Source organism: Eschrichtius robustus, chromosome 1 (genome assembly GCF_028021215.1).
Source record: "Eschrichtius robustus isolate mEscRob2 chromosome 1, mEscRob2.pri, whole genome shotgun sequence".
Lineage (NCBI taxonomy): Eukaryota > Metazoa > Chordata > Mammalia > Artiodactyla > Eschrichtiidae > Eschrichtius > Eschrichtius robustus.
Window position 1 is genome coordinate 165,470,186 of NC_090824.1, and position 25,797 is coordinate 165,495,982.

The window sequence follows — 25,797 nt, forward strand, 5'->3', positions numbered from 1 at the left end:
CTTCATGTTATATTGGACACTGTGACCCTTTGAAAGGTACATTATCAGCACTCTTTTTTTTTTTTTAAAACATCTTTATTGGAGTATAATTGCTTTACAATGGTGTGTTAGTTTTTGCTTTATAACAAAGTGAATCAGTTATACATATACATATGTTCCCATATCTCTTCCCTCTTGCATCTCCCTCCCTCCCACCCTCCCTATCCCACCCCTCTAGGTGGTCACAAAGCACCAAGCTGATCTCCCTGTGCTATGCGGCTGCTTCCCACTAGCTATCTGTTTTACATTTGGTAGTGTATATATGTCCATGCCACTCTCTCACCCTGTCACATCTTACCCCTCCCACTCCCCATATCCTCAAGTCCATTCTCTAGTAGGTCTGTGTCTTTATTCCCGTCTTGCCACTAGGTTCTTCATGACCTTTTTTTTCCCCTTAGATTCCATATATATGTGTTAGCATACTGTATTTGTTTTTCTCTTTCTGACTTACTTCACTCTGCATGACAGACTCTAATTCCATCCACCTCACTACAAATACCTCCATTTCATTTCTTTTTATGGCTGAGTAATATTCTGTTGTATATATGTGCCACATCTTCTTTATCCATTCATCCAATGATGGACACTTAGGTTGCTTCCATGTCCTGGCTATTGTAAATAGAGCTGCAATGAACATTTTGGTACATGACTCTTTTTGAATTATGGTTTTCTCAGGGTATATGCCCAGTAGTGGGATTGCTGGGTCATATGGTAGTTCTATTTGTAGTTTTTTAAGGAACCTCCATACTGTTCTCCATAGTGGCTGTATCAATTTACATTCCCACCAACAGTGCAAGAGGGTTCCCTTTTCTCCACACCCTCTCCAGCATTTATTGTTTCTAGATTTTTTTTTTTATAAAGATCTTTTTTTTAAAAATTTTTATTTATTTATTTATTTATTTATTTATTTATTTATTTATTTTTGGCTGTGTTGGGTCTTCGTTTCTGTGCGAGGGCTTTCTCTAGTTGTGGCAAGCGGGGGCCACTCTTCATCACGGTGCACAGGCCTCTCACTATTGTGGCCTCTCTTGTTGCAGGGCACAGGCTCCAGACGCGCAGGCTCAGTAGTTGTGGCTCATGGGCCTAGTCGCTCTGCGGCATGTGGGATCTTCCCAGACCAGGGCTCGAACCCATGTCCCCTGCATTGGCAGGCAGACTCTCAACCGCTGCGCCACCAGGGAAGCCCTGTTTCTAGATTTTTTGATGATGGCCATTCTGACCGGTGTGAGATATCTCATTGTAGTTTTGATTTGCATTTCTCTAATGATTAATGATGTTGAGCATTCTTTCATGTGTCTGTTGGCAATCTGTATATCTTCTTTGGAGAAATGTCTATTTAGGTCTTCTGCCCATTTTTGGATTGGGTTGTTTGTTCGTTTTTTTGTTATTGAGCTGCATGAGCTGCTTGTAAATCTTGGAGATTAATCCTTTGTCAGTTGCTTCATTTGCAAATATTTTCTCCCATTCTGAGGTTTGTCTTTTGGTCTTGTTTATGGTTTCCTTTGCTGTGCAAAAGCTTTTAAGTTTCATTAGGTCCCATTTGTTTATTTGTGTTTTTATTTCCATTGCTCTAGGAGGTGGGTCAAAAAGGATCTTGCTGTGATTTATGTCATAGAGTGTTCTGCCTATGTTTTCCTCTAAGAGTTTGATAGTGTCTGGCCTTATACTTAGGTCTTTAATCCATTTTGAGTTTATTTTTGTGTATGGTGTCAGGGAGTGTTCTCATTTCATACTTTCACATGTACCTGTCCAATTTTCCCAGCACCACTTATTGAAGAGGCTGTCTTTTCTCCACTGTATATGCTTGCCTCCTTTGTCAAAGATAAGGTGACCATATGTGTGTGGGTTTATCTCTGGGCTTTCTATCCTGTTCCATTGATCTATATTTCTGTTTTTGTATCAGCACTCTTTTTAAACAGCCTTTTTGAAGTTTGCTAACTTATGATGACAAGGTTCACCTTCCCTTTCTCTGATGTATGTTCAGAGGTCTCCTCTTCGCTTCATATTACCAGACTCCTCTCACACAGCGATTCTCAGAGAGGGCCTTAGATAGTTTTGTATGAAAGAAAGTCTGTAAACCTGATGTATTCAGGGGCTGGGGTACGGGCTTCCCAACCTCTGACTGGTGAACACTACCCTCCTTTCTTTCTGCCATGCAGTCTTTGTTTTTAATATTCTTTATTTTTTAGAGCAGTTTTAGGTTCAGAACAAAATTGAGTGGAGAGTACAGAGAGTAACCCTGTACCTCCTGCCCCCACAGATGCACAGCCTGCCACTATTAATAGCCTGCACCAGAGGGTACATGTGTCACAATGGGCGACTTGACACTGACACAGCATAATCACCCAAAGTCCATGGTTTACATTAGGGTGCACTCAGCGTTGTTGTCCCTGCAGGCTTTATAAACTACAAAGCCTTTCTGTCTCATTCTGTGGTCTTATTCTCCACAACAGGGACATGCAGGGAGACAGGATGGAGATGGGACGGGGTGGGGGTGGAAATTTTGTCTCCAAATGCCCTCCTTCCTTCATCTGATTTATCCAAGTTTGGCTTAGTGGAAATTCATTCTAAATCTGGCAGATGGTTAAATAATAATATTACTAGTTTCCAGTGCTGTTAAAATGTTGTGTGACTGTGTGTGTGTGTGTGTGTGTGTGTGTGTGTGTGTGTGTGAATTATGTAGAGTTTATCCTGGAAAATACTTTATTAACAAGTTCTGTTTTCCAGAGAATATTTGTTGCAGAAATGATTTCATGAAAATTCATTTAATGATGCTTTATTAATATGACTAATATATCAATTCAACATAATTTTCCCTAATTAATATGAAAGTAAATAAAAACAAACTACTTCCACATAATGAAAAATATTTTAACCAATTGTTGACGGACTTGTTCACAGTTAAGTATATATTTTGAAACAGTTCTAAAGCTACTAAAGACTAAAAAGATAAAATAAATCATATTATCCCATAATGCATCATTGATCAAAGAAAAAACACCCACTAAGAGTTTAATTCATTAGGGAAGTCTCAGCATTTATAACTGCAGTCTGTTCTTTCTACTTCACTTAATAGCACCATTCCTTCCCTCCTTCCCTTCTTGGCATTTCTCTTCACACTGGAGGAGGAGGAGGTCATAATTGTGCCCATACCAAGCTTGATTCTTCTTCTGCACCGTGATTCTGGGAGCAGCATTAGGTGCATAATTACCTGAGGTTACCGTGAAAATTTTCTTCAGAGCTGTCAGTCATTCCTTAAACTACTCTCGCAAATGCTTTTTCCTTTTTGTAAGTACTGTCATTCGAACCACATTATTCCCCCCATCCAAGCTCTCCATTCTCTGTAACAACTTCTAGGGTGCTTGTGAAGCTTTAGAGGGCAAGTCTCGTCTCAGAAATCATACTACTCGTAAGCTCGAAGCAGATTAGGTTATTTTACAATCCTTGCTACAGGACAGAAAGTGAGTGTTGAGTAGGTAATTCTCCTAATTTGAAAACAGAGAAACAGGTACAGAAAGAGATTGAATGACTTATTAACAATCCCTCACATTTGGTTAGCACTTTTACTTTATGCATTATGTTGTATCACATGACCTGATGCTCAGAGCAAAACTTTTGAGAGGTAGGCAGAGCAGATATTCTTTTACAAATGAAGACATTGAGCCTCAAAGACAAGAGTCACTTGTCTAGGATGGCACAAGTAGAAACTGGTGTCATTGGAACTTGAACGCAGGTGCTTTGATTCCCAACCCACAGAGCCTTTACTTGTCACACCACAATGCCTCTTTCTAACATGAACACAGCGAGGAGCGGTGCAGCCATCTTGACACTGCCAACCAAAACTTGACTCAGGGTACACTATGCAGATGCCTTGAAATCTAAGGGAAAAAATACTGTTGTCTTGAAAAAATAATCCATGTATCATTTTCAATGAAAAGAATCCATGTATCATTTTCAATGGTGTTCTATTAGTCCTAAGGCACTTATAAATAACTCATATATGAATAACCCTATAATTGCCATAATTATAAACACACGTACAAATGATAGTAGATTGAGACAAGCTACCAGAAAGTATGTTTGGATTAAAATAGTTCGGATGGGAATGTACAATATGCAACTCTCAGAACGCATATTAAAGAACAATCTTGGTTAAAATATTAATACAAAATGGGTTTTAAAATCCTGATTTCCTGTAACAAATTTTCTAAATCTCGTTTAAAAATTTAAAACATGATTTTTTCCAGCTCTCATAAACTTTTTTTTCTACCATAGAAAATTGGTTTTGCCCTTGGGAAACCAACGTTCTGTTAGTTAGCTTCCTTTTAAACATGATTTGATGATTAGAAGGCCTTCACCGTGGGAGCGATCGTGTGGAAGAATTTATGACCTCAGGAATTTGTATTTTCAAAGATATAACCTGGAGGAGAAGGATAACTAGCAGGGCAGATTTCCTGTTTCTTTGGTGCACACTCGGGAGAGTACACGGTTATGTCATCAAATGGAATAGAACTCTTAAAGAGAACATTTACAGGTTTGCAACTCTCTGTTGGAATCAATTCATGTGGCGTATAGTGAGATCTGAAAGTGCTCAAACTATCAAATTTTCCAGATGGGTTGGGGATCTGCTGCTCCTGCTTAATAAGTCTTCGACAACAACTTTCCTGCGCTGGAAAATCTTCCTTCGTGGTGCTTTTTCCTTGGAAAGGAAAACTGTTATTTCTTCTACAAGAAACTGGCCTGATGGGAAGGAACAACACGTCTGGCCTCATATGGAACATAATAGATGTCGCTTGTGCTGTGTAATTGCACGATACCTGCGGGAGGGACATACTCTTGTACTTTCTTGACTTCGGGTGGTGGGATTTCCCATGGTTGAAAACTGTCATGGAATTCAGTGCTTCCTTCAAATTCAGCATTTTGGAACACTCTGGTGTATGGAGGTCTGCAGATGTTTCCATTTTCACCAACAAGACCCTGAAAGTCATATCAGTGAGTTGTGAGATCCTCAAGAGGTTGGTTGGTTGGTTGGCTTGTAAACTTCTTTTGGCCTTGCAAACTTGAACTCTAGCTGATGAGGTACATAATCAAGGCGATGACTTGTATCACCATTAAGGGGACTGTAGAACGTTTGACTGCAGGGCTGGGTTTAAAGCTTTGCCTAGGCTTTGTCTCACAAGGAACACAGTCATCCTGAAATGTAGTTGTACTTCCCAATTTCACAGTAGGGGGATAGTAAGTTTGTTCTTGTTTATAAAGTTCACTTTTCCGAATGTCCCAAGCTCTATAATCATCTTGAAAATTAAAAAACACAAAAAGAGCATGTTTAAATACTGAAGAAAACCACCACCTTCTAAAAATCATGACTGACTTTTCTCATTGCCATCCTTTCATTTCTTTTAGAAATCTGAACACCAATCAAGCATGAAGTTTCACTGATTCCCCTGAGATTTACTCTTTTTTCTTCACTTCCACTTTCCTTTCCCTATCTCTCCACTTTAATACGTGTAACTTTCCACTTTAAGATTCTTGTGATTACATCAGGGAATGGAACATCTGAGACTGATTGTTGATAGTTTTTGAAAGCCAAGAAGGTTGTGTTTTGGGTGAAGACAGAGTTTAGGAGATTATGGTTGTGTTCCCAGGAACTCATTGGGATTTTTGCTCTAACTTACAAAATGCTAAAGTAAAACATGAAATCTAGGGATTACCATAAAATCAAGGGCCCTGATGTGTGGGTGAAAATGATGTAGGTATTACTCCTTGCTTTGGAGGGACTCCTCAAAGAAGAGAAAATTTCAACTCCATTGTACCCTAGGAAGCCTACTGGACTCCCTGAGCAAAGACACAGGCTACAGGGTAACTTGTACTGTCCCAGAAAGATCACTGGCTTCAACTTTTCCTCTGGAGGAAACGGGCTTCAAGGCATTCCTGAACGATAAAGGGTCATCTAGAGGTGAGGGGCCAAAACTGAGTGCTTTCTAAAGTGTTAGAAATTGTATGTGGAATTTAGAAATGAACATCAGAGCTGAGTCTGGTATTTAGTGTTAAATACCTTAATTCTGCTTCTTGCAGCTTACCTAGACCATGGATGGAAAACTGAAGTGCTTATATTTCAACTGAGGGTTATTTAGGTTTTCCATTTCTAGATAAGAAAGGTGGAAAGCTGAGAAATACTACAGAATTGACTTCACCCCAAAATATGGATTTCTAAATACCAAAAATTAATTTATAAAAGGCAGAAGATATACAAGATAAAGAATTAGAGTCTAGGCTAAAGTCCATGCACTGTTTATTGGAAAGGCCAAAACTCAAATGCTTGTTATGTGGATACCTCCTTTGAAGAGACAAATTCCTCAGCCATAGGCATTTCTGCCAAGATTGCCAAGTCTTAAACCAAATGATTACTCCCACCACCCTCAAGCTGCAAATGTGTGAATGAGAGTGGATACCTGACCTAAGAGCAGGCAATCTGTAGGGTAGTAGAGACCTGGCAAGAAACAACTTGGCAAGAAAAGATGATCTGGGTCAAGCACATGCTCGTTCTTGTGAGCCTAAATTTGAAAATACAGAGCCAGATAAAAGTGGGAGAAGAATGTAAAAGGATGCCATGAAGCAGAAGTGGAGAGCTATGGTAAGTTGAAGACTTCAAAATAGACTTGTAAGGAAACAGAGATGATACATAGTCAGAGGAGGCCAGTTAGTAGAATGGCAGTCAGAGAAGACGTGTAAAGGGAAGTGAAGATGCTGTGAGAGAAGCCATGTAGCTCATGGCAGAGATGGAGGGAGCAGCTCTTCCCTCAAGCTTCCTCTGTACCCGATAGCTTTCCGTTTCCAGTTCACATAGAGCTTTACCATAACTCGCTTTTTCTTGAGGCACCAAGAAGGAATCTCTGTTGTTTGCAATCTAAAGTTTTGGCACTATTTTTCAGTACCTAAAAGGAAACCATAGGATGTTATTGAAGACCTATGGTTCCCTATAAACATACAGGGAGAGCCTTTGTTGCCAAAATGTCTACAAGAAAATGACGTTAATTTCATGAGAGAAAAAGAGAATATTTCTCCCTTAACAAACAACTTTGGTTTTCAAAAAGGAAGGAAGAATTTGGAGACTGAGAGACAAGATTTGACAGCATGTATTAGCAAGAATATCAATTTCAGATAACTGCAGAAAATTGATTTGCCTCTCATAAATATTCCTACGCTCATATGCCTAGAAAATTTATTATTTGCTCTAGAATATTTATTAATAACAATCTATAGCAATGCCTTAAAACATCACAGTCTTTATTAACATCATCTATTCTTAGTATCTTATGACACTTATGGAAAGAAAATATAATGCCATCCACATCTAACAATGCAGTCTGCTCATTTGGCAGCTACAGTATTACCCTTGTAAGATAAGGGCAATCCAGTTTCCTCAGCTCATTCTTTTGCTTTCTAGCCACTAAAATCTAGACAGGAAGCTTGCTTTCTTCTGAACAGTTTTAAGTCCATGAGGTGCTTGCATGTGTTTCCTCACCATGAACATTTCTATGCAGAGGTCCATCTCCAGCCTTATATAGCGAGCCGTTCTAGGTTCTTTTTTGAGGACAAAAGTCCTCAGCTGTATATGTGAGTTCTTTCTTTTAGTAGTTGGGACTCTGTTCCCTGTGTTGTCTTATGGCACCAAGGAATTGGGGGCAATTTTTATAAAGTCAGAGGGCTCTATCCTTTCTTTCTCAATCTACACATCATCAAACGAACCTCACAGTTTTAACCCTACCTATAAGCTGATGACTCCCAAACTTGAATCTCCACTCCAGACCTCCCTTCAAATCCAAACTAACATATCTATCTTCCTACTAGACATCTCTATTCAGATATCCAAGAGGTAAACTGAAGTTTAGTATGCCCCAACTGAATTCACCATCTTGCTCAGACTCATATTCCCCACAAATAATACATCAACAAGAAAACACTATTTTGAATTTGGTATCTCAGGTAAAGGTTTCACCCAGCTAATCTTCTCTCCCTCACTCCCTTCTCCCTGTTTCAAGTGGTTTTCAAGTCCTGTCAATTTTACTTCCTAAATTTTAATTTTTGCCTTCTTGAGGCAAACATGGAATGAATAGCAACCTGATGAAATCATCAAAGATAAGAATAATGGAAGAAACAATAATGTAAGATAAGGTTCTACAGAGTCTATAATGAGATCCTTATTTTCATTCTTGATATCTGTAATTAGTGTCTGTTTTTTTCTTGGTCAGTGTGGTTAGGGTTATTCAACTTTATTATCTTTTAACAGATTCAGCTTTTGGTTTCATCGATTTTCTCATTGTTTTTCTGTTTACGGATTCATTGATTGCTGCTCTTCATTATTTCTTTCCATCTACTTTGCTTTGGGTTTAATTTGCTCATTTTTCTAGTTTCATAAGATGGACCCTTAAGCTATTGATTTAAGACTGTCTTCTTTTCTAATACAAACATTTAATGCTATAAATTTCCCTCTAAGCATTGCTTTAGATACATCCCACAGATTTTAATATCGTATTTTTTCATTTTCATTAATTAAATATTTAGGGCTTTGTGGGCCATATGGTCTGTGTTGCAACTACTCAGTTCTGACACTGTAGCATGAAAGCAGCCGTAGATAATATGTAAATGAATGGCATTGCTGTGTTTCAATAAAATGTTACTTTTTGGGCAATTTATAATTTGTATTTGAAAGCTGGATATTGTGTGTAGCACAGTAGAGACTGGGATAAATAGTATTTATGTCCAGAAATGGATATACATCTTCATTTGCCAGGCCTTTAGTGAGGGGGTTAAGTCAGCTCAATCAGTAGTTGAGCTAGGTTTGGCTTTTGTTGTTGCTAGGCTTACCTTCAGTGTACCATCAGCTTTAAATTCCTTTGGCATTATCTTGTGCTTTGGGGTGGGGGCGGGGGGGAGGGCTGGTTTTCTGAATTTCTGCGCCATCCTCAGCTTTAGGCATTCTCTTTGCACCTGCACCTCAGAGAATGTCTCTCTGTAACCCTGCGTCTCTCCAATGGTACACTGTTGTTGCTTGTTATTCAGTGCTCAGTAATCTGGTGGGTGTGTGTGTGGAAGGGGTGTTCCTCTGTTGTCCAGGTCCAGGCTCAATCTTTTTATTTTTTAATAAATTTATTTATTTTAGTTTTGGCTGCATTGGGTCTTTGCTGCGTAAGGGCTTTCTTTAATTGAATTTATCTTTAGAATTTATAATTTCAGAATTTATCTTTAGTTGGTTTTCAGAAGTCTGACGACACTTGCCAGACGTGGCTTTGTGTTTATTTTGGGGTTAGTCGAGCTTCTTGAATCTGGAGTCTGATTCCTTCATCAATTTTGGAAATTTCTTGACCATCACCTCTTTAAATATTTCCTGATTCTTTATAGGTCTCATAATGTTTTACTCTATGCTGGATGTCATGTATAAGAAAACCATAGAAACTAAAATCGATGTTATTTTCAACAGAAGACAGCTTGCTCTTTCCTATGTTACGAAGATAAGATATAGGGCAGGTCACCTTGATCCAGTCAGGAACCGAGCACGGCTGGCATTCGGCGGCACCTTCAGTTAGACACAGTCTTCCTCTAGTTACAAGTTTCTCAAGGACAAGACCTGTGATGTGTTTGTGGTAGAGCCTTCATTCTAGTGGGACTTTCTCCCCTAAGCACCTGCTCCCAAGTGAGACTGGGATATTTCTGTGGGCTCTTTCTAGCCCAGTCCTCTAGCCCACCATGCCCCCTAATCATTCAGCAGACATCCCACAAGGGAAACCAGCCACACATCTGGGGTATTTACAGATGCCAGTTGGTCACACTGGCCTACATGTCAGGTGCTCCACTGGTTTCCCTTCCCCCTAGGAGGGTCCCGCTGCTGATGCTACCCTAATCTTCTGCCTTGGCCTAGACTTGACAAATGCTCCCAGAGAAGTACACAGTTGGCCATCTCAGCTCATCTAGGAAGGGCTCCCCTGTCTCTGTAATTTTAGTTCTTTGCTTCCATTAAAAAAAATTTTTAAAAATTTATGTATTTTTTTTAGGCTGTTTCAGTGGAAGTAATGGCTTTCTGCCATCTGCTATATCCTATCTGGTAGCAGAACTCAAAAATTTTTAGTGGCTACTAGAAAAATGTTAAGCTCCTCAGTCTGACAACCAAGACTTCACAATCTGACCTCAACCTACATTTTTAGAACTATACACCAATCTCTCAGGTCCTGAAATTCTCTGGTTCCCACCATGTTCACTGAACAACCCTCTTATTTTTCTGGCTTTATGATTTTTTTGCTCATCTCATCCTAGTTTTTAGGATGTCCCTCCTCTTTCTATATATCAATACTTACTAGTCTGTGATGCATTCCCAGACTAGCCTGCAGTGATGTCCTGCTTAGTCTAAGTGTTCGAAGCCCTAATTGTTCCATTAATTTTCTAGTGAATTATTCGCCCCTCCTTGTGATATCTCATATTTTTATTTCTCGTATGACTATTTAATTCTTCGGGCTATTATTGCTCTTTTTTCTCAACTCAACTGTAAAGTTTCTAAATGTCAACAACCACGCTCAATTCAGATCTCTATTCCTTATAGTGCCCAGTACACAGAAGAGTAATCCCTAAAAAGTATCAAATCAAATACTGACCTATTTTCATTACCTACATTTTAATCTGAATGAATTTCTAAAGCAAGGCTGCTAGGGGCAGGTATGTTTCTGTCTAAGACTCACCAGTTTCACAGAACCACATCTCCAGAATCTAGATGTCACCCTTCTCACCATCTTGTAGAGTTTTTCGTTTTTGTTTTTAATCATATCCCATTTCTGCCTTTGCTCTGTTCTTTAATTCTTAGGTGACAGTGAGAGTCTCTTCCCATTGTGATTTCTCTTCAGCTACAGACCTGTCCTTCAGTAGGTATCTACAGAACCTGCAGTACAATCATCACACAGAATGACGAATTATTCCCTTGGCCCTTAGTATTTGTTGTCTCATGCCTGAAAACCTGGAAATACAAGGATCACTTTTCCTCACTAGGGAATATGAGGAGAGGGAAGGCCATAAGGAACCCAGGAATCCTCAACATTGGATTACAGAAGTGGAAATACAGGAATCTATAGGAAACCCAGGTAATGAGAAGCCAGAACTAGTGTTGGTGTGTATGTGTGTGTGTCACATGTAAATAGTCACAGTATCAAGGAATATCAATATTGTTGTATTTTTAAATAGACTTGGTGGGGAAAAAAAAAAAAAAAGAAAATCTTACTATGGTTGTTTAAAAGACCTAGTACAGACATTTCACCAATTATCTTTTATGTCGAATTATTACACAATACACTATCTCTTCTGCATACCAATAAATATATACCTTAGCAATTACTATATGCTATATTAGATTATAACAATATATTTGTTCACCATATGCATTGTCTTAAAAATGTGTCCTTTGTATAGATATCCCTCCTGGGCTGACATACAGATCACAGCATACTGATACCATATACTTTATAGTTACCCATTAAACTGGTAAGAGTGACATTTAAAGAAAAAGCATGTATTCAGCTATTTCCGGTTTAAAGTATAAATCATTACTTTTATTGTGGATGGCATCACTCTTACAAAAGGGTTTTATATTAGGACATACCCATTCAGTTATATCACATAACTAGTGAAAAGGCTTTAAGCCTAAATATACAATTACGTTATTAACAAAAAAAAAAAAAGAAAAAATATGAACTAACAAGATAGCCTATTGTTTAAAAATAAAGGACCCCACTCCCTGCCAAAAAGCAACAGACTATTATATAATCAGATTGATTTTTGGAAAGAAAGTGGTCATACGTTGTACAGCCCTTACTCTTCCAAGTCAGTTGCCAGGAGGCAGAAGGTATTCCATGCTGGAAGTCTTGGAGGAGCAGGTTGACTATGTGGTGCTCCAACACTGTCTCACTGGGTGGACAAGCCTACTGTATTCTGAGGTTCAGTATCAGGGACCATCTGCTAATAGATGCAAGCTTCACCCTCTATTCCAGCCTTTATCAGTATAAAGGGAGTATTTTGGTTCTCTACCTGCTAACTCTTTTGCTTTATCGGTTGGTTCAGAACTTGAATGGAGAAGAGGGTTGCTCTTAATTTGACTTTCTCAAAGGCTCCAGTATGCTCAGTAAAGTTTCAACTCATTCTGGGATGGAAGGAAAGGAACAGTGCCGACTAAATGTGGCATAATGTGACAAATATGACATAATGCTTGTTCAGTGGTACCCTTTGTTTTCATGGTTTGAGACAGAGAAAACTAATTAAGTGTCTGAATTTGGACAGGAATCCAGGTCTCTTAACTCTCCATCAAGCAGTCTTTTTTTTCTCACTATACAATACTATTTGGACAACAGAGAAAAAAGTGTTTTCCTAAGTCACGGAGACTTAAGTTTGGCAATGCACCAAAATCATGATTTGATGTTAGATCTCAAAGCTGGAAGTAAGTTTTTGTTTTTTGGCTCTTTAATTTTTGAAATGGCAAGTTACCTTTATAGGTTGGGACAGTATCCCACTTCCCTTTTTTAACTTGTCTCTCCAAAGGCCGAGCTATTGCCACACGCTGCACTTTACAAGAATTAAGATGCCGTTTGTAGGTAGTACCAAGATCAATCTCCCCCTGCTTTGGTTTATACTCTTCTGGTGCATGGCGAGGCTGTTTGACTATTTCATAAGGACGAGAATCCGACCTGAAATATATAAATTTGAAACACAGCTTCACAGGTTCTTTTATTTCTAAGTATTTCAATGTAGTATTAAAATTTTTCAGACTTTTTTTTACTTGAAAAGTCTAAGAAGATATTAAAATGGTGATGGCTGATAAGCTACTTGAAAGAGATTATTGAATTCCTTTATGTCCTATCCAGTGACTAAATATAAGAAAAAGAAATGTCAAAAATCCTAGTTTTCAAAACATCTTTACAATGGATCCTCAGTTAATTGGATCTTACATAAATAAAATCTTCAAATAATTGAATTTTTTCCTAACCTGGAAGGAAATCTCAGGTTAAAGATTTAATGAATCTGAAAACAATTTTAACTATATCGCCTGGGTCCACTTTGTCAAAATCCTTATTCATCCTATTAAAGACTCTAATAAACTATTTGGGCATGCTCTCTTCTTGTTGAAGTCATGCTGTCTTTTTGCTCATCATTAAGTAATCAATTAAAGAAATAATTTATGTCTAAACTCTGGCCTTTAGACATAAATCATATTCATAGTATTGATGTGGGTCTTATCCATCTTCCGATCCCCAGAAGCCCTTGCCAGGGATAGGAGTCATATGGTACCCTAGCCACCCTGGGCATTATATAACATTCTGTGGCAGAGGTAGTACTGCAGACACTGAGGTTGTCTGGTGGGATGGTGAGACCACAGACTCAGACTGACCAGACTACCTGGCTCTGTCATTCACCAGATTTATGATGTGGGAAAACTTAACCTGTCTATGCTCCAGTTTCCTTAGATATAAAATAGGACAATAATACCATCTACCTCATAGGGTTGTTTGAAGGACTGACACATGCATGCATGTACAGCATACACATGAGTGTTTAGTACACAGTAAGGATGATATGTTAACTCTACAAATATTACTAGAAGTCTTCAAAACTGCTTTTTTTCTTGGGACACTATGGACTGTTTCACTCATTGTATCATTTATTTAAACCATCTTGTATTAATCAATATTTTCTGTATATGTCCATAAGCTCCAAAACCCAAAACTCACTGAATCCCTTCTCTAGTCACGATGTAACCTCTTAGACTTGTTAACTCCATTTCATCACCCCCATCAACCCACTTCAACCTGGTTGCCAGCACTGTCACTTCTCTAACACAGCTTGAAGGTGCACCATGACTTCTCTGTGATTAAATCCATCAGACGTTTTTACTCCTCATCTTAGTTGACCTCTCAAGTTGTAATTGACATTATTGCCCACTCCCTCTATTTCTGAGAAATTCTCTCTCCCTGCCTTCCTCATTATTTCTTCTTGGTCTCCTATGCAGCTTCGCCCTCCTATACTCAGTCATGAAGTTGGGCAGTTCCTCGACACTGGGGCTACCCACTCTCCTCTTCTCACCCAATGTTCCCTCCTGAGGACAATGCCTCTACTCCCACAGCTGCAATTACTAACTATATGGAAACACCTCTCACTCATACGTCTCCACTCAGACCTCCTCTCTTAGCTCTGTACCAGTTTTTACAGTGGCCTGTTGGATATTCAGTGGCACCTCAAAACTTAGTATACCCCTAATCAAACTATTTCCCCGCAACAAATCTGGGCCTATTGGCTTGTTCCCTATCTTAGTGACTGGCATCACCATCTCTTCAGCTGCACTCAGAAACCCAGGACTAACACTTCACGCCTCACCTCCCTCCTATATTTAGTTCATCATCAACTCCTGTCAATTTTGCCTCTTAAATATCTCTTAAGTCTGCTTTTCTCTCTCATCACCATTCCAAGCTTTCGTAATAGCTCATTCAAATCAATTCAATGCCTTCCTAAACTCATTTACTAGTTCTCTCTCCAATCTTTTCTTACATTGCACCCAAAGTAATCCTTTCACACATAAATTTGATCAGGTCATTCTTGCCCTCATCTCTCCAGCCTCTTCCTCACTTCTCTTTCGTACCCCCCTCAACAAACGAACACACAAACAAAAAACAAGAAAGAAAAGAAACCTTCAGTGGCTTCTTATTGCTCTAAGGATATAGAAGAAACTGAACATGGCCTCTTTCACTAGCTTCAAATCACACCGTGCTTCCTCTTGCTTTCTCTGCTCCTGCTGGCCTTCTCTGACAATTTCCTTCTTTCCATGCTCCTTCCTGCTACATGCTGCTTTCTGCTTGGAAGGCACTTTCTTACAGTCTTAATCCAGTTAATTGCTTTACAGCCTTCAGATTTTAGCTCATTTTTCTCATTTCCCTGATAAAGTCAAGCCTCTTGTTCTGGATCCAAAGTTACCTTGCGCCTATCCTTCATAGATTTGATCACTGTTGCAATTTTATACTTATTTTGAGTGATTTTTTTTTTGACTGCCACCTTCACGAGACTGCAACATCTGTGAGCACAGAGATCATGACTGTTTTGCTCACCACTGTATCCCAGGTGCCTAGCATAGCGCCTGACACTTAACGAATGCTTATGAAATATTATTTAGTGGATAAATAATAGTAGAAATCCCATACCTCTGCTTCTCAACACATCTGAGTTGTTCTTTGCTCTTCCCAAATACCAGCTAGAGAGGAATAGGCTAAAATGCAGTCAGGAAGTGGAGAGGGCAGAGAAAGCTTAGAAGTCTTAGTTTCTCCAGTAAGATTAGTTAAGAGTTAGAAAGTTTACCTCTAAACCCAAAGCAATTTTCTATGGAGAAGTAGTAAAGGGTAAATGCACTCTTATTCATCTGGTATATCCTAAAACATTTGACATGTCTGGAATCGTACTTTCAGGGCAGACTTCCTGCCAACTCTGGCAATCATCTACTGTGCTACAACGGTAATGCTATAAAGGATCAAAAGTCCTGTACAAGTCCAGACATCTGCTCTTTACACAGTCTCTTCCTATATTATAGAAAAGTATACAACATAATGACACATGCTTCTTTGTTTGTACAGATGAATCAGCTGCTTTCTGCTGCCTAGTCAGTGTGGTCACCATGAGGGAGTCAAGCAAGAGATCCAAACCCCTCAAATACGGCTCTTGGAAATACTGCTAATTCCCTAGTCAAACTACGAAGAAAAGACCTAACGTTTTAGTAAGTGGAAAGATGATGATTTAAGAAATGGAAGTTTTAATTTTGTTGGCATATTTGAACCTTTTGGGAATTGGGACATTTCTTTTTTTATTTTATTTTTTTACTATTACAGGCTACTTGAACAAGGCAACTGAGAAAGCCCAGAATTGAAAAGCAATTGCCTTTTAAAGAAAGATGTGGCAGATTAAACTTTCCTGATTTTAACACTTAGAGTTGGTTAAATGCAAAATCTTTATTCAATAAATGTGAAGAGTGTGAAATTTATTTCAAATTTCCATTATGAATCAGTAAGGCATCAAGAAAAAAAAGGAGTAAAGGTGAAGAGAAAAGAGCAAACATTCCCATGTGCTCTATCTCAACCAATTGCTCAATTCCTTCATCTCATTTACTATAATGTGTCGTTACCTTGTTTATCTGATTTTTGTTTCAGGACTATCATTCCCACAAGACTATAAACATAGTGGGAAAGCCCTTCTTTCTGTTCCCTGTCATACCCAGTGAACAGTCCAATATCTGCCCATTGCATTGAGTCTGTAGCAACAGAATCACCAGCAATGCTGGTTAAAAATGCATATTCCTGGGATCCACTTCATTATCTACTGACTATTTTAGGTGGAGCTCTGGAATCTGCAATTTTAAACTTTCTAGATGATTCCAAATCACACCAAAGTATGAGGACTATGGAAAATCTTGAAATTTCTGGAAGGGCTGCAAACCTACAGAAGTAACTGGAATCACCAAAGCACTGCAAGAGTTGCCTGAAATGTTAAAGGTACAATTACTGGAGTACAAGTTTGAAGGTCTCCACCTTTGCTAGGTAAGTAAAATAAGCTCTATCTGAAATGAAAACAAAATGGATAGCACCAAAAATTAAAGTGGTTACAGAGCATTTCAAAAACCCTAAATTATAGAAAGCTGATGTATGAGTTCCTGGAAAGCAAGAAACTCTCTTTATTGATATTTTTATACTTAATGCCTAAGATTGTACCTTGACTATAGTGTACACATTAAGAAAATAGAGAAAAGAACCCAATGAATTGACAAAGATCAAAAAAGCTGAGTCCAAACGAAAAGTTTAGGCTTAAAAGGACTTTTTTGTCTTTCACACACTGAATAAATAGTGAGTGCCTACTATGAGCTAGTAGGCATTGTAACAGGTTTCTGGAAATAGAGTGCTGAGATAAGAATAGACATAGTTCCTGCTTTCATGGAACACTGAAACTAATCTAATGATAAATAATAGGCAGATGCTTTGAGAACGTACATAGGGGACTTTTACCTAGCCTGAAAACTGAATGAGTGTCAGTGAAGGCTTTTCAGAGTGATAACTGAGTTGAGATGTATAGGTTGAATAGGCATTAATTAGGGTAAAGAGGCAGGAAAAATTCCACGCAGGTAACATAGTATCTTGGAAGGCTCTGTGACAAGAGAAGCCTGGTACTTTCAAGAAATGAAAAATGTCCTATGAGATGTAACCGTAAGAGTGCAAAGGGCATTACAGTGAAAATAAATCAGAGAAGAAAGCAGGGAGCAAACAATGAAGGGATTTTGGTATACATTAAATATAATGGGAAAATATAACAGCAGTTTTAGCAGGGAGGTGACAGGATTAGATCTGCATTTTAAAAGGTCATCTTGCTCAACATCACTAATTATTTAGAGAAATGCAAATCAAAACTACAATGAGGTACCACCTCACACCAGTCACAATGGCCACCATTAAAAAGTCTATGAATAAAAAATGCTGGAGAGGGTGTGGAGAAAAGGGAACCCTCCTACACTGTTGGTGGGAACGTAAGCTGGTGCAGCCACTACGGAAAACAGCGTGGCAGTTCCTCAGAAAACTAAAAATAGAGTTACCATATGATCCAGCAATCCCACTCCTGGGCATATATCCGGACAAAACTCTAATTCAGAAAGATACATGCACTCCTATGTTCATAGCAGCACTATTCACAATAGCCAAAACATGGAAACAACCTAAATGTCCATCGACAGATGAATGGATAAAGAAGATGTGGTACATATATACAATGGAATACTACTCAGCCATAAAAAAGATCAAAATAATGCCATTTGCAGCAATATGGATGCAACTAGAGATTATCATACTAAGTGAAATAACTCAGAAAGAGAAAGACAAATACTATGTGGTATCACTTATATGTGGAATCTAAAATATGCCACAAATGAACCTATCTACAGAACAGAAACAGATTGACAGACATAGAGAACAGACTTGTGGTTGCCAAGGTGGGTGGGGGATGGGGGACGGATGGACTGGGAGTTTGGGATTAGCAGATGTAAACTTTTTGTTTTTTTTTTTTTTAATTTATTTTGGCTGCACCGGGTCTTAGCTGCAGCATGCGGGATCTCCAGTTGTGGCATGCAGGTTTCCCAGTTGTGGCATGTGAACAGTGAGCTGTGGCATCCACGCGGGATCTAGTTCCCCGACGAGGGTTGGAACCCGGGCCCCCTGCCCTGGGAGCACAGAGTCTTACCCACTGGACCACCAGAGAAGTCCCAACAGATGTAAACTATTATATATAGGATGGATAAACGACAAGGTCCTACTGTATAGCACGGGGAACTATAGTCAATATCCTGTCAACAAACCATAATGGAAAAGAATATAAAAAAAGAATGTCTGTATGTGTATAACTGAGTCACTTTGCTGTACAGCATAGATTGGCACAGCATTGCAAATCAACTATACTTCAATAAAAAAATAAAATAAAATAAAAAATAAATAGTACATAAAAAGGTCATCTTGGCTAAAGTTAGAAAACAGATCAGAGATGCAAAAGCTAGAGTAGATACAAACATAACCACTAGGAAGCTGCTGCATTCCTCTAGGTTCTGGTCACAATGAAAAGCAGATAAACACAACAGATTTTAGGAGGTTAAGAAAAACAATCAATAGAACTTTTTTTTTTTTTTTAATTTTATTTATTTATTTATTTATTTTATTTTTGGCTGTGTTGGGTCTTCGTTTCTGTGCGAGGGCTTTCTCTAGTTGCGGCAAGCGGGGGCCACTCTTCATCGCGGTGCGCGGGCCTCTCACTATCGTGGTCTCTGTTGCGGAGCACAGGCTCCAGACGCGCAGGCTCAGTAGTTGTGGCTCACGGGCCTAGTTGCTCCGCGGTACGTGGGATCTTCCCAGACCAGGGCTCGAACCCGTGTCCCCTGCATTAGCAGGCAGATTCTCAACCACTGCGCCACCAGGGAGGCCAACAGAACTTTTTATATATCCCCTTTCCTTCTCATTTTTCTCATTTAACTTAATTCTCATCTTTCTGTTTTCCTCAAGTTGTGACTCAACTAGTCTCTTGCTTCTTACACTGGTTCAACTTAAATCAACTAAATAGTTTAAAGAGTTAAAAACAAAAACACCGTATTAAAACCAGAAGAGTGGGACTGGGATTGACATATACACCCTAATATGTACAAAATGGATAACCAATAAGAACCTTCTGTATAAAAAAATAAATAAAATAAAATTCAAAAATTCAAAAAACAGAAACAAAAAAACCCAGAAGAGTGGGGAGAAAAACAGGTAAAGCAAACAGTTTCTTGATATTTACTTAAATGTTGTTATTCCTTCCATTTTACCACGATATGCTCGAAATTCTTCCTTGGGCTTCAGACTCTGAGGTGGAAGAACACGGCCATACATAGGATAGTTTTCCAAACAATCAGCTGTGGGACAAGACACGTCAGAATTTTCATAAATCCTTGTGGTTCCATGTGGGCAATGATGTCGCCTATGCAAACATAAATAACTTATCATAGTTTAACTCACATGAGCAATTGTATATACACATTGCAGAGGAAACGATGTTCTGAGATAGATGGTTGTTTTGACTGATATAGTGAAAGAAATAGACATTTGAAAAGATTCAGTTACATAGTATGGAAAAAAAAAAAGATTCAAACAGCAAGATGAAAAAGTAGCAGATGCAGGTCAAAATTTCCCTGAAGGGGTCTCTTGACAATCTTGATCCTCCTAAAGAGAGGCAATGTATTGAAATATTAATGCGTTTGTTCTCCTTGTTTTTTTCCCCTCCTTTATTTCAAGCAGGTAGTCAGGACCCTGATATTTCCTTCTTGCAGGCCTTTTGGAAGGGCCGAGGATATAAGCTGCCTGAAGTCAACACGTTCTCCTGTCTTTTTAAAAACAATTCATGAAGAGAAGAAATCTGGAAATGAGGTCCTAAGAGGAAACAGATGGTCCTGGACTGCAAAAGAGGGAAGAGGAGACGATTCCCCAGAGAGAGGAAGGAGGTAGAAGATGAGGGGGAGGGAGTTCTTAGAAGAGCGGGGGTCTTTGCCCCATTCTATCAGTGTTCCAGGAGGTGGCCGGATATCAAGAGTTGGCTAGGTGGAACCCTACAACAGTGGCTCCCAGCTTTGCCAAGATTCTTGTACCTCAAACATAAACTTGAAAGCAGCGGTGGCACCACTCTTGAAGGGATTATGTGAACTTCAGCAAGAGACATTTCAGTGGGAAGCATTACCAATGTTTAAAGCCCAGAGAAGACTCCTCTTGCATTGGCAATGCCTCTGATCCCTGGATCATTTTACTGCTTGGAGAAAAGGGAGCCTCAACATAATGAAGACTGAAATTTCCTGACAGCTGGATGGGAAAGGAACTTAGGTTGGATAGAAATTAATTTAAAGATCAGAAAAAAAATTAATCAATTTTCTTGCACATCAGGGTTTTCAGATATGAATCAAATCCTCAAAGGTCGACTTACCTTTGAATCTACATCCGATTAGTAATTAAAAACAACATTTACCATGAAACTACGGGGAAACTGCTTTCCATCACCATGTGAAGTGTTTCTCCTTTGGAGGGGATTACTGTACGACAGGACTGACATATTCATAATATTTATTTAGCAAATAGTGGTCTAATCCCTGGGTCAGCAAGGAAGCTGAGGAAGGAGACGACTGCTTATAGGTTAGGCAGGACTCACTGACCAATTCTGGGTTTCAGGAGACTACCTACTACCTTTTCAGTCCGTCAGCTCCCAAAGGAAACCAGTTTGGATGGGACTGGGAACGGGAATATGGTCAGGCCGGGATGGAAAGCTAGGAACAGAAGACAGCGTTAACCCGGGTCGAAAACTCATAGACTTGCACACCGTTCTACTCCCCTTCCGTTTCCTTTTATTTATGTTTTTTAAATTTTGTAGGCATAGGGGCTTCCCTGGTGGCGCAGTGGTTGAGAATCTGCCTGCCAATGCAGGGGACACGGGTTCGAGCCCTGGTCTGGGAAGATCCCACACGCCGCGGAGCAACTAGGCCCGTGAGCCACAACTACTGAGCCTGCGCGTCTGGAGCCTGTGCTCCACAACAAGAGAGGCCATGATAGTGAGAGGCCCGCACACCGCGATGAAGAGTGGCCCCCGCTTGCCGCTACTAGAGAAAGCCCTCGCACAGAAACGAAGACCCAACACAGCCATAAATAAATAAATAAATAAATAAATAAATTTTGTGGGCATACACTCTCCCCGTCGGATCAGGTCTCCCCACTTGGCAGCCTGACATCCAGCCGCTGCTACACAGGCGTATACCATCCGCCTGGCGCCATAGCATTTCAGTTTGCGCCCCTGGATGGGAGCCGACAAAGCAGAACTGCTTAACCCGCGGTAGCCGGCGGGTGCGCAGCGAGCATCTGCGGACCCGGGGATAAGTGGGACGTCGCTGGGCCCGCGTCCCCCACCTTGGCGGGGCGGCCACTCTGAGGGCTCCGTTCCCCGAGACCCCAGCTCGCTTCCAAGCCACGGCGGCCGCCACACCGGCCGTTTCTTACCCGCAGGTACAAATCTGACACAGACACCAGGTCCTCCTGCTCCCGGCTCCCGGGGTCGGCTCCACAGCTCCTCCGCACCCGCAGCTTTGGCAGCTCCACCGCGCCGGCCTCGGCAACCGCCGCGGCGCGGCTAACGGAAGCACCGCCTGCTTCCGGCGGCACCAGAGACGCGGGCGGGCCAAAGGTCGTGCGTCCTCAGCCCCGCCCCCGGCGCGCGGGCGTTAGGTGGACGCGGTGGTCTGGGCGCTTGCGACGCGCGTGGTGTGGCCGGGCGCTGGGATCCGAGCGCGGCTGGCTGGGCGGCGGGAGGCGGTAAGTGCGGGCCCGCAGGCGTCCGGACGTCCTCTTCCGCCAACTCCAGGCAGTGGCGGTCCCGGGTCGTCGCGGCGGCAGGGCGGGGACGGGGCTAGGGGCGAGCCCGGGCTGGGAGCGGCTGCCGCCCGAGCGTAGTGTCCGGGCCTGGCCGGCCGTTTCTCAGTGCGGACCCGGGATCCTCAAAGAAAAAGAGAGTGAGGATAAAGGGAATGTAGAGTTGAGGGTTTGTTTTTTTCTTTGTTTCCCCAGTGTGGAAAGGAATGGAAGACGTTCAGTGCACCTGCACGTGACCCCAAAATTTAGTCGGGAAGCTGGGTGTTTTACCTCCAGTGAAAGCAAGTGGGAGTGATAGGAGAGGCTTGGGAAAAGATCGAGCAGGGGAAGAGAGAGATGTCGGCATCTTCTCTCCCTCCTGCCTAAGACCCTTCCAGTATGTAATCACTGACCTGGAGAAATAATGCCCGAGTACAGAGTACGGGGCAGAGTTCCAGGTGTCACTGTGCACCCAACCCCCACGAGCTTTGTGATTCATCGCAAACGGCCGATCCAGAAGGATGAGTAAACTCCGCGAGTACAGTCGTGGTACAGTATTTGTTGAAGTGCTCAAATTGGACTTTGGCCTGGGTGGGTCTGTCCCTTCAGTAAGCATCCGTTGGGTTCTTACTTTAAGGGACTCGAGAAGTCTTGTCAGCTCCCAGCAGTAGAAACTTTTATCTTTTAACGCCCGGATCTTCAGCCATTTGTAATGCATGTTTAATTATTAGTCACAGGAAATAAGTGACCATGGTGCTCAATAGTTTGGATAAGATGATTCAACTCCAGAAAAACACTGCTAACATCAGGAATATCTGTGTTTTGGCTCATGTTGACCATGGTAAGAATCCTTTCTAAATGGCTTATTTTCAGTAATTAAGGGGGTGTGTTTCCGCATGTGTCAGTGGAGTGATGCTGTGGGCAGTTGAGAGTGATGCTTGCTAAGTTGCAAGTCTTATTTCCTTTAAAAGTTTGCTGTGGGAGGAACACAGCTAACTAGTGATTGTTATTCTTCTATGTAGTATATTTTGTTGTCTTTTAAACGAGAAGTTGAGTTTTTAAGTATTTGTCAAGTATTTTGAAATGGCTTTGTAATATAACACATCTGTAGTCTTGACATAATGTCCTCAGAACCTGTGTTATGTGATTCTGTTTAACTCGTCAGATGTTTATTGAACATCTGCTAAGTTCGAGGTATTTTGCTAGCTATGTCAGAAGGTAGAGATTTATGCACAGGGCACCAGCCCAGCTATATAGAGAGGCGATTTGGGGGTTGAGGCAGCACAACATGAGACAGGCAAAACGTAGACTCTTAAGGGTTGAGAGAGCTGGAGGGTCGGGAAGCTAGTAATGGGTTAAGAAAAGGGCTTTATAACAGTGTTAGAGATGACCCTTGAAGGGTGATTCAAGGTGGCAGATGGGGACACACATTTCAAGTGGGAATAATGTCAGCAAGGGGAGAATGAAATGTATGTGACCAAAGCACGGGACATGAGAGGGGGGCAAGGATGCGTGGTGCTTAGCTTCTCACAGACATTGCTTTCATACCACAGCATTGCCTCCTGCTAAGCCCGCGTGCTTGGTTTCAGACAGCTTCTTAGTTCACGTAGCCACAGCAAAGTGATAGGATTGGGAGTGTGAAATAAAACCTGTATACCATCCTGAAGGTGAGGGAGTAAGAGAGAAAAGTGAAGAGGTAGGCTGGGCTGTATCTTAAAGAGCCCTTCATGCCAGCTAGGCACTAGGATATGGGTTAAGTGCTCCAGCTCTGGAGTTAGACAACCTGAGTTCAAAACTCCATTTCAAGTTACTTTGCCTTTTTGAGCTTCAGTATACAGCCTCTGTGTACTGGAATAAAAACCAAACCTACCTTATAGCATTGTGAGGATTAAATGATGATAATGAGAAGCCCTTGGCAGGTACGTGCTTTATCATGAAGATGATCATTGGCATTTATCATTAGGTAATAGGGAGCCATTGGGAGAACAGAATAAAGCAGGGATGTTGTAATCAAATAGTACATTAGTAAGAATGGTCTGGTGGAAATGTTTAGGATGGATTGAAGGGCAGGAAAGAGGTTAGGTGGCTATTGCCATTGATACAATAGTTGAAGTGAAGTAGTTACGGGAACTAAAAGGAGAGGTGATGGATCCCTTTGTAGGTGAAGGCAACTGAGAATGAGTTTTGTATACAAATCTGGTGACTAACCCTACCCCATGAGTTTCTATAATTATGCTGCTCACGGTTTGAGGACATGAAGTTTGACAAAAGTATTTTTTTTTTGCTTTGTGAATTAAATCATGCGGCAAGTCAGTGGCATGTGTGTGTACAGCAAATTACTTTAAAATTTACTATTTAAAAGTATGTTAAGATAATACTATCCTAGAAAACCTGTGATTCATTTATTCATTCAACAGAGAATTCATTGAATGTTTCTTATATGCCAAGCCTTGTTCTGGTCCTAGGGATACAGTTGTGAAGAAAGCAAAGTCCCTGCTTTCTTGACACTTGCATTTGGGGGGATATATGCTCGCCGTACTTAGAATGTTCTACTCCGTTGGAAGCAGGAAAGTGACACTCTAGGGTTATATGCTAATACATAATGTTTACATGGCAAGCACGTAATACAGTATTAGAGGTCCAAATGGGTACTTGAGTATCGTAAGAATTTCTTTTATTATTAGAGGAGATTCCTGGGTTTACGTTTGGATACTGGGTAGCATTGGTCACTGCGGTGTAGCTGATGCCCTCCATTGGCTTGCAAACAGTAGGAGATGTGGGTAAATTTCCTGAATTTCTTTGCCAGATGGGTATTTTCTTCAGACAGTTTAACTGGCAAAAGCCAGCTGAGGCCATACATGGGGAAATACGGCAAAAGATAATGTTCCATTGTTTTGTGGCGATGTTTTACCCAGTATATCATTCAGAGGAAAACGTGATTGCTGTGCTATCCTTTTGTCATGCTGAGCTATCAAGAGTTTAAGTTTATAGGCCTGGACACAGTTATGGATATCTGATGACTGATGTAATAATTACAATAAACTTGATTAAATTCTCTGTCGGACAGATTTGAGTAACTGTAAAAGTTGTTTGTCAGATGTTTTATATTTTGATTGGCACAGTGGTTTGTCTTATCACTTAAGAGTCTGTGCATTTTGCTCTGTGTAAATTATGCCTCAATTAAAAAAATTTTTTCTGTCCTTAAAAAAAAACGTTGCTTGACGGATTTTCAAGTGACGTTGATCCGCAGGGTTGGCAATACAGATTACAGCACTGTGGAGTGCTGGAATCTGTGTCCTTCCCGATGATGTTTTGTTCAAAGTTCTAATTAAAATGCCCGTTGTATCTCGCTTCACTTAGTAAAGGTAAATAGGAGATATTTGCTAAACCACTTCTATGGTTAGATGTTAAATTTGTCGCTACAGTCTACCTGCCTCACCCTTTAAAAAAAGAAATCGATTTAAATTAATACTGTTACTTTAACAGGAAAAACTACTCTGGCTGACTGTCTTATATCTAGCAATGGCATCATCTCCAGCCGCCTGGCAGGCAAGGTATGTTATATCTGATATATACTTGCATTTCAGTAAGTGTTAGCAAATCTACAATGTGATGAGTCCTTCGTTGTGTTCTTAAAGATCGAAAAAGTATAAAGCATAGTTCATGCGTCTAAGAAGCTGCCAATCCATTTAGCAAGATAAAATAGATTGTTGCGAAAAAGTTATTTCTATGTTGCTTTATGTTACTTTATACTAATATTTTATAAGTGCAAGAATGAGTTTTTGCAACCAATCAGATGATAACC

At 40.5% G+C, this 25,797-nt stretch overlaps 2 protein-coding genes across 9 annotated transcripts in view; one reads left to right on the forward strand and one right to left on the reverse strand.

The window, feature by feature from the left end:
• Nucleotides 1-227: 227 nt before the first annotated feature.
• On the reverse strand, nucleotides 228-21,831 carry SAXO2 (stabilizer of axonemal microtubules 2). Its single transcript, XM_068558864.1, is given in 7 exon segments — nucleotides 228-4,787; nucleotides 4,789-5,067; nucleotides 5,069-5,160; nucleotides 5,163-5,333; nucleotides 12,559-12,758; nucleotides 19,411-19,590; nucleotides 21,645-21,831. Coding segments are annotated over 6 exon segments (1,239 nt in total). The 5' UTR covers nucleotides 19,503-19,590; nucleotides 21,645-21,831; the 3' UTR covers nucleotides 228-4,382.
• A 25-nt stretch (nucleotides 21,832-21,856) lies between these two features.
• Nucleotides 21,857-25,797, forward strand: part of LOC137773797 (elongation factor-like GTPase 1) — a 58,436-nt gene continuing 54,495 nt past the window's right edge. For all 8 annotated transcript variants that reach the window (XM_068558802.1, XM_068558819.1, XM_068558811.1 and 5 more), the window contains exons 1-3: nucleotides 21,857-21,956; nucleotides 22,724-22,833; nucleotides 25,479-25,546. In XM_068558802.1, the coding sequence (XP_068414903.1) occupies nucleotides 22,743-22,833; nucleotides 25,479-25,546 (159 nt within the window). In that variant the 5' untranslated portion in view covers nucleotides 21,857-21,956; nucleotides 22,724-22,742. The remainder of the gene's footprint in view (nucleotides 21,957-22,723; nucleotides 22,834-25,478; nucleotides 25,547-25,797) is intronic.